Here is a 9,515-nt window from a genome sequence, read left to right on the forward strand (position 1 = left end):
CTCCTTTGCAAGTCATAGGCACAGAGACGAAAGCAACCGCATCTTACCTGAACGTCTCCAAACCTCCAGGATTTAAGCACCAGCTTGACTTCCCTGGGTGTGAAGAAAGCTTGTGAGGACAAAGCATCTCATGCTGCTAGCCTGCTTTGGGGGAGCTGGGAGGGAGGAGGGTTGGGGAACAGCAAGCTTTATAGCAACCTGCTATTCTGAGAAGGAAAATTGAACATAGATGCTTTGCAAGTCCTGGCTCTGCTGAATTTAAAGGATCAGCACCAATAATGCACACCTGGAAAAGAGCTTCCTCTGCAGGACAGGTGGCCCCAAGGAAAGGGTCGTCTCTTTAGGAGTCCCAGGGCACTCCAGGCTCTGCAGCAGGGTTTAGCAAAGCGCTTTGCAGCTGGGGAGCCGTCCTGCTGGGGCAGGACCCAGCTGCTACCCAGCTGCATCTGCTGCTCCCGAAGGAAGGATGTATCAGAGCACAACGATTTGTTTTTATTGGGAATATTTGCTTCCTGCCACCAGGATGCATGTGCAGCAGCAGCGAAACGTACAGGGGTTCAGGACCTTGTGCACCATGTGAGGCAGAAAAGGCTTGTTAAGAGGGGTATGTATTACCCAGACATCTGTTGAGGCTGTGTAAATGAGAAGTGGCCAAAAGCAAACTGCTGAACCTGCAGTTCTGCCCACCTTCCACACATGATGGGCCCTGTTTCCCCGCGGAAGAGCGGAGCGCTCTACTCCAAACCTCACCAAACAGCTTAGCCTAAGGCCACATCTGCACTGGGGTCAGGAGTTACTGGTTCAGAAGCTGTTACCCAAGCTGGGCAAGGGCTCCGAGCTGGTGTTTCACCCTGTGCTTTGTGCATGCAGACGCTCAGTGCTGTCTCAGTAAGAGCATCTCTGAGGACAGCAGCATTAAGGGAACAGCTTTAGTGCTTAAGACAGATGGAAGGGGAATTTATTTTCTGCTCATTCTGGTTTCCCCCTGTAATCTTAGTGAAACTCTGTGTTGCCCTCAGAGGAGGGAGGAGGCACTGAACAGCAGAGGCTTCCTCCTTCTTGTTCTCCATGGGGGTGCTCCATCACATGCTGCTCTTGCCTGGACGAGCCCTCGGCACTTTGGGACAGCTGCATGGCAGAGGAGCTCGTGAGGGTTTATCATCCTGCGATACCCTGCTTCCAGCCTCTCCTCTCCAACATAACGGCTTTCAGGCGACACTGCAGAACAGTGGTATTCTCCAGCGGGGTGGTTCAAAGCCACTCTGCTCATTTCCAGAGCTTTCAGCAAACACCAGCTAATCCAGGCTGCGCACGACTCGGTGGCAGTGGACAGCAGGAAACAGCTGAAAGAAAACACTCCCAAAGCGGTCACGGCACATTCCCCAAATAGCAACGGCCATTCTGTGGCCAGAGAAAGGCTACAAACAGAGGGGGAGAAATTCAGTCTGCTGCCCTGGGCGTGTTTTCAGGCATCAGCGGCATGTGCACACAGATACCGCCCTTGGGAGAAAGCTGTCTGCAAACTGCAAACCCCCTGTTTTGTGTGAGCGTCTCAGTCTTTCCAGAAGGTCCGGAGCTTTGTGCGAGGGTCCAGCTCTCTAGGGGGTAAACGATTCCTGCTGGCTGCTCCAGGCACATCCCTGCTGCATCTTGCCACTGAGATGCGAGACTGAGATGGAAAAGCCACGGCTGCTGCTGGCCGGGAGCTGCCGAACGCTGGCTGCGGGACGTCCTTGCTGGGACAGGCAGGCTCCTGCCTGCAGCGAGGCTCCCCGGCAGGGAGCTGCATCCCATGGCATGAGACAAGGTGGCACTAGAAGCACTGAACACTTTGGTGGGTTCACAGCGTCACCCCTGAGATTTCGACTTCCACATTATGCTGCCCGGCAGGCACCTGCCTCTGTCCTCCTCCTCACGGGAGAGGGGAACTAAGGGACCGTCCCCCTCCCTGCAGACCCACAGGGCCAGGCAGGAGGAGGGCGGCTGTTTTATAACCCCCCTCTGCTACCACCCACCTCTGCCAACCAAGAGATTTCACGGGACCCTCGTGGCTTTCCCTTCCTGATTCACAGGGTATTTGTGACCAAGGGGAAAGGGCACATCTTCCCCTTCCCAGTCCCAAATGTGGCTGGGCCAGAAAACCTTCTTTCCTTCAATGAGCCCCTTCCTTGAGGGGTAGCCCATGTGCTTTCCCCCTCCCACCCTCTTCAGGAACAAGAGAAACCTGCCTCTGCATCCCCTGCCCGCTCCAAGGGGAGACGTGCCCCTTCTCTCTGGTGAATTCCCTGCCCGATTTCAATAGCATGGGGACTTTATCAAGGCTGTGTTGCACATCCCTGGGGTACAGGCGGCTTCCTTGGCAACATACCACGTTCACACACACGCATGTGCACACTCACACTCGCACACGCACCACCCGGTCCAGCCGGGGAAATCATCAGAGCACGGGACGAGGGGGTTTGGATGGTCGGTCTCACTGGGCGTTACCAGTACGGGGTGGTGGCAAGGAGGATCTGCAGAGCCATGGAGAAGCAGGGCAGCTGCGCCACGCCATAGGCCACAGAGCGCGTAGGCGCCTTCAGCTGCAGGAGATAGGCGACGGTGTGGATGATACGCCCCACGCAGAAGATGAAGAAGTGGATCCTGGCCACTGCGGGACTGGGATCCAGCAGGGAGTAGACGGCTCCAAGGAAGAGGAAGGGAAAGATATTCTCCATGTCATTGCGGTGGGCCCTGAAAAGGGAGATAAGGTTGCTCCTTCCCACCAGGCTTTCCAGCCATCTCCCATCCCTGCCATCTCCCATCCCTTCTAGCCAGAGCACCCAGCCCAGGGTGCAGCTCTGTCAGACAGCATGGATGCAGCCCCCAAAGGAGTCAGATCCCCCCTACACATGCAGGCAGCAGGATTTCGCACCCACTGTCTCTCCCTTGGGATGCTGGGCTCCCGAAGCTTGCCCTCCGTGGCTGGGGCGCCTTTGCGACTATGGATGACAGCTCCAGCATTAGAGCTTTTAAATAAACAAAGCAAAACAAAGACCCTGCAAAGCTGTGAAAAGCTCAAAGCTAGTGCGGCACCAGCACGGCACGGCCCCAGATGTGGCCACGTTACACAGCAATGAGGTGGTTTCCAGACTGCGGTTTCTCCAGAGGAGAAACTCCCAGGATGGGAGTGTTTGTGGCTTCGCCCCAATCCATAAATGCATCCAAAGGGGACCGGGGAGGAGCGCCGCGAGCACCGCCTGCACCCCTGTGCTGTGCCAGCAGCACCTGCTTAACTGCACTTTAGTCAGGCTGGAGGGACTGCTGTGGCCATGCAATGACACGTTGACACTGATGGGGTCAAACCCTGCGCTCCATCTGAACATGCGCCTGCCTGGGTGTCACAATATCACCTGCCACCACCCGCACTGCACTGCTACCAACACAGGAGTGGATTGTGCTGTGAGCATAGGCTGTGTCCTCCTCCCCCAGGTACTGTGCTTCGAAGGAGGGAAACCAGTCCCCAAAGCAGCGAGGCTGTCCTCGCTCTCCCACCGCCTCTGCCTCTCCTTCTTTTGTTCCCTTGCGATGCAGGAGCTGCTTTCTGCAGCACAGAGCCCCCTCCCCATGCTTCGATCAGGGGACTCTCAGGTCGCGCCCCGGTCAGCGGGGACAGATCTGGGCTGGACAGTGACCCAGGCATAAGGCTCAGTTGCCTTTACCCATATGTCTGAAGGTTTGAGAGGCAGAGATGAAGCCTTAATAAGAGGTGCCCTTGCTTCTCCATTCCTGTGCCCCCGGATGTTTGAATGTTCACAAAGCCAAGAGAAAATTTTAAGCAATTTCTTCCCAGAAACAAAGGCCAAGGTGACTGTGCTGTTCTTCTGCGCAAGCTGAGAAGTGTCCAGGAAGTTTTAGGACACTCAGTCACAGCTCATTAGTGCAGACACAGGCTGGGATAGACCTGGCTGAAAACTGACTTTGAAAAAGAAAAAGGGCTGTGTTTTAAGCACCCTCTCCTGTCCCTGGGGTCAGGTCTATGGAGCGGGAGATGTCCCTGTGTCCAACTTGGCAACAGCCCCACCAAACACACCAAATTCCTCAGGCCAAGTTTTGCCAAAAGCTTCTCCATCAGAAATTTTCAACACCAAGTGCGCAGGTTTTTTTGGAGGGTGATTTGCACCTCGAATGCTGTGTTCAGTGTTGGGCCCCTCACTCCAAGAAGGACATTGTGGTGCTGGAGTGTGTCCAGAGAAGGGCGATGGAGCTGCTGAGGGGTCTGGAGCACAAGTCTGATGAGGAGCGGCTGAGGGAACTGGGGTTGTTCAGTCTGGAGAAGAGGAGGCTGAGGGGAGACCTCATCGCTCTCTACAACTACCTGAAAGGGGGTTGTGGGGAGGTGGGTGTTGGTCTCTTCTCCCAAGTGACAAGTGACAGGACAAGAGGAAATGGCCTCAAGTTGCGCCAGGGGAGGTTTAGGCTGGATATTAAGAAAAATGTCTTTCCTGAGAGAGTGGTGAAGCACTGGCAGAGGCTGCCCAGGGAGGTGGTGGAGTCACCATCACTGGAGGTGTTCAAAAACCGTGTGGCCGTGGCACTGCAGAACATGGTTTAGTGGGCATGGTGGGGTTGGGGTGATGGTTGGACTTGATGATCTTATAGGTCTTTTCCAACCTTAAGGATTCTGTGATACTGTGATTGCTCCCAGACAGGATCGGTCTCTGGGCAGGGGGACAGAGCGTGAGCCATAGGGAAGGGCTCCCATCCCAGCTGGTCACCCAGCTTGCCCCAACCTCCTCTCCCTTGCTGTGATGCCTGGGGACAGGGACGTGAGCAGAGGCTCTGGGTCCAGCAGTTGGTCCCCATCACCACATCATAGCAAATGACCTGTGCGCTGAACGCCAGCCCCCGCCAGCGTCCCTTGCTGCCCCCTCCCCACACCAGAGCTCGGGCCAGGCACCAGCTCAGCAGGGCCAGGGCACCTGCAGGTAAATATTGCACCTGAGCCGTTTCCAGCCCCAGCTTTGCTGGAGCATGAGGGGGGTGCATAGCCTGTTATACCCAGAAAAGAGCTACCCTGAGGGCTTTCAGCACCCCATTATCCCCATAACAGGCACCAGAGCGAGGGGCTTTCTCCTACCTGCTCTTTCACCTCCATGGGTAGCAGGGTCTAGTTTAAGGGCCATGTCCCCAAGCAAAAGTGGGGATGAACATGGCAAGGAGCCTGCTGGAAACCCTATTCCAGCTGCTCTCTGAGTGTGATTTTGGGACAGCATGGAGGAATCGGCCTGGAGAAGACACTAAAATGAGTCCTGCTGTTGCAGCAGCGATGCCAGGAGGACTCGGTGGGGATGAGCTGATCAGAGCCTGGACACGGAGCAGACATTCCCTGCCAAACCCAGGAGCGTGGAGGGAAGCTGTGGGAAGCCTTCTGCTCCTCCTGGCCAGAGCCAGCCTCTTCCCAGACACGAGGACAGGCTGCCACCCACCTGCTCACAGCCTCTTCCCTTCCCAGCTCAGAGCCCCGCTTGCCTTCCTAAGCCAGCACTGCCTCTGGGGGTACCGCCACAAAAGCCTCCGGCAGCCCAGCCAGAACCGTGGTGATGAGCACGGTTTGCTTTGGTGTCGGCCACACCGGGAGACGGCAGCTGCCAGATACCCAGTGCCTTGCCCCATGGCAGCCCCATCTGAACAAGCCCCCGAGGACTTGGAGGTTCAGCAGGGCCAGAAGGACAAACGGAAGAAAAGGGAATAGTATGGAAAGAAAAAGCAAATTGTTGTTCCAGAGCTGAGATGCAGCCAGGGGCCTCTCTAAGAGGTGAGGGGGAAACCTCCCTCCTGGCTGCCGCTTGCTCTCCCCTGCTCTGCTCCTGCCCTGCACGGACCCCAGCAGCCCGGCTGCGGCTCTGCTCCCATCCCAATAGCGCCTGAGAAGAAAACCCGACATCACCCTTGTTCAGGGGAGACACCTTGGGTTTAATTTGTCTTCCCCAGGGCTGTGAACAGCTCAGCAAGGACTGACCCTGAATGCTTTAACTGCACAAGTCAGATCCCAGACTTCTCCAGGTCTTCGCTGCAGCTCTGGTTATTTATTTTTATGGAAGTCTGTCTTTTCTGACTAATCAAAAGAGGATTATTATTATTATTACTACTACTATTATTTCTTTTTCCTAGCAAGGGAACAGCTTGCTTCCCCTCCACCCTCTGGAAACCCAGGAATTCGGTGGCACCGGGTGTTTTTTAAAGCAAATCTTGCAGGCGTCAAGAGGCGAGCGGCATGGTCCCCCACCCACACAGAGCTGGCAGCCAAGGGCTCAGCGACAGTCCCTTTTCCTGCATGTCACCAGCCCACGCAGTGATCCAGCCCAACACTCGGGGCACCTCCTGCGTAAGGGGGACAGCAAAACAAGCCCGGGGCTGAATACTTGATACAGGGTTTGCCCAGTTAGGGCCTCTTCCCAGATCCCCAAACAGGGCAGCATACAGCACTGGGACCAGTCACACAGTTCCCAGTCATGGCCCGGTTCTACTGTCCAAGCTGTGCAGGGATCTGGGGGGGTTTGGGGTCCTTTCGGAGCAGGGCATGAGGAACCTGTGGGTGTGGGTACGGGACAAGCCCTCAGGAGCTTGCAGGACTTTGAGCATCTAGGAGGGAGTTTAATTGTGCAAGTCAGACCCCAAACGTGGGTCCTTCCATGTGTCCTTGCTCCAGTGAACACCATGTTGTCATTAAATATTAAGCTGCCACAGGGTCCTGCAACCGAGCTCCAGGCATTCAACCCATCTAGGTAATTACTTAATTAATGAGCCTTTTAGCTTCCCACTGCTTCTTTGCCAGCAGCTGCCAGCGATCGCCCTGCGGCACAGGGGGAATGCCAGCACCACCGTGTACTTGCCTGCGGCACCGCTCCACATCGGGGTCCTCACGGTAGTACTGCAGCCCCCCATTGCGCAGCGCATCCTCCGGGTTTGCAAATGCCTGCAAGAGAGAGTCCCCGTAATATATGTACTCATAATGGTTTCAGAAACTTTACAGGTAGAACCTTTGCTCCCAGTCTTTAAGACCGGTGGGGACTTTTTTCCTGCCCAAGGAGACCTTTCAGCCCCAATTTCTCACCACCCTTCACAAACACAAGAGCAACTGCACTTCCCTGCGCACAGTCCTGGGAATTAAACCCTGCACCTCCCAAAGGCTTTTCCTTATCCTCTGAAAAACCCAACTCTGCCCACTGAGCAGGTCCCAAACCGGGGGCTTCAAGGGAGATCCGGCCTGATCCCAGTCCACTTCTCCCCATGAAACCCATTGAAAGGCGACGTCGCCAACCACCAAATGAGATCACTGCTGACACAGAGCTTGCAGACACTGAATGCGGCATCCAAAAACTAACTAGGACTGACAGTTTAGTTCACCCCACCAAGAAAGAATATTCCCCAGCTGGCTTTTTGGCAGTGATACCATGTGTCTGAAAACAGCCCGGAGGGAATTGGATCCTACAGTTACAAATAAAAAAACTTACAAATAAAAATGATTTATACAAGCTCCCCACCTATGCTCAGAAGCTGTTCCTCAGGGACCTGGTTCACGCCACAGCTTCACTTTGCAGCCTGGAGAGGACCCTGGTGCTTTCTATAATCATGTTACAAGCCCAGACTGTCCCAGGGCTGGAGCATCACTTAGCAACACAGGGGGAGAAGCCAAATCATCCATTACAATGATGCTACAGCACAGGAATATCTATCTTTGTGTTTTATCTGAGAGCAGAAATCTCTCCGTCCCACCCCGCTGATGTAGTTGGAAACTCCTCAAATACTTTAAAACAGATTTTACAGACAGCTGAGTTTTGCCATGAATTCAATTTGGGTTGCAGGCGATAAAAGGTCTGGTTAACCCTGTCTCCTGATGGCAGCTAGAGCTCCTTGTCCTCCCTGTATTTTCCCCCATGTCCAAGAACCATTTCCTCCAGCTATTGTTTTTATTCTCCATGACTTTCTGCTCTCCTGGAGCGTTCACACAGCAATTCAGCCTCTGAAAGCACAAAAGCTTTCTGCTACACTGTGAGAAAAAAGACCACTGCAATAATTTGCTCCTAAACCTTTTTTTTTCCCTCCTTTTCTTCCAGACGTGGCAAATTAACTGTAAACAGGCTTTTTCCAGAAGCAGCTCACCTGCGTGGCATTTTAGATCTGCAATTACTATTTAGATTAAGATTCAGAAATTATAAACATCAAGCTACAGATGGTAGAAACAAACAAAAAGAGCCAAAGAGAAGTGAGATATTTATCTGCCGCAGCTATGAAACATGTTTTGCTTTTAACTTCAGTCAAAGAAAACTCAACTTGCTTCAGGAACACTTTGACGGCCTTTACAGGAATAAAAAAAAGAAGGAAAAAACACAGAAACCCAAGGAAAAAGCCAGAAAGGGAGAAAAGGGTAAAGGAAACTGGAACTTACCTTCTTTCTGAGTCTCACTTGTCCCGTAATGATGGCAACAACATACATTTTTAAAATCAAGATTGTGCTGTAGAATGTGAATGACATAAACACTTTGTTTTCCATCATTTTGGGGGAAGGTGCCGCTCGGTCGCCTGCAGCACTCACAGCCAGCGGAGATCTTGCTTGGGTTGCGAGAGGGCTCTGTGGGAGAGGGGGCAGGAACAGCTACGTTTAAAGACAACAGAAGTCACCGCTGTTTCTTCGGCGAAAGCCCACAGCCCCCATAGACCCCTTTGGGCTGATGCGGCAGAGCTGGCGGTGAGCAAACCCCAGACGGGGACCCAGAGCAGGCTGCCCACGTCGCTCCCTGCCCCAAGCTGCTTCTGCTCCTCACTCCCTGCTACCGCCAGCTCCACGGGGATGTGATGCCCCAAGCTGGGATCCAGCCCCCTTGACAGTGTGGGCCACAGCAAGGCTCAGCCTGGCCACAGCTCAACCTCTTGCCTCCCTAAAACAGTCCACCACGATCCCCCTGCCCCACGTCCCCTCCCGTCTGTGCCCGGAGCTGCACAGAGCATCCCTCGCCCAGCCGGGAACTGCTCACCCACAGACACGAGCTGATCAGCCCTGGGAAGAAGGGGGAGTTAGGAAGAAGGTAGACACCTACCTCAGCCACATCCAACCCTGTGCTCCTGCGTTCCCTCCGTCCCGATCCCACAGCCCACCCCTCCGTGGCAGCACTCCCAGTACTCCCCAGTCCCGCCCAGTGCGGGCTGAGTGCTCCCATGGCAGAGGCAGCCAGTCCTCCCCTACAGAGCCACCTGCAGAGGTATGGGGCACAGGGGACAGAGCCATCCCTTGCCCCACCAGCGCCCATCAGCTGGGGGCCTGGGTTGCCCCTGCACCCCCCGGCTGGGAGCGGAGCTCCCCGAGTGACTCGCCTGGAAGCACAACCAGGCAGGTCATGGAACGCAAAGCCCCAAACCTGCAGATAGAAATGAGCACCAGCCTGCCTGGCCCCAAAGACAGCTCGTCCTGGTTCTCTCCAAGAGGGCGAATCAGAGCAGTCAGGTGTAATTTTGTCCTCAGTCTAGAAAGTGGC

General features: G+C 54.7%; 1 protein-coding gene across 1 annotated transcript; it reads right to left on the reverse strand.

Annotated features, from left to right (window-relative positions):
* Positions 1-2,483: 2,483 nt before the first annotated feature.
* On the reverse strand, positions 2,484-9,200 carry PTGES (prostaglandin E synthase). The gene is given in 6 exon segments (XM_059829040.1): positions 2,484-2,733; positions 6,876-6,958; positions 8,432-8,614; positions 9,081-9,095; positions 9,098-9,160; positions 9,162-9,200. Coding segments are annotated over 6 exon segments (633 nt in total).
* Between the last annotated feature and the right edge of the window lie 315 nt (positions 9,201-9,515).

Source organism: Gavia stellata, chromosome 24 (assembly GCF_030936135.1).
Source record: "Gavia stellata isolate bGavSte3 chromosome 24, bGavSte3.hap2, whole genome shotgun sequence".
NCBI classification, from domain to species: Eukaryota; Metazoa; Chordata; class Aves; order Gaviiformes; family Gaviidae; genus Gavia; species Gavia stellata.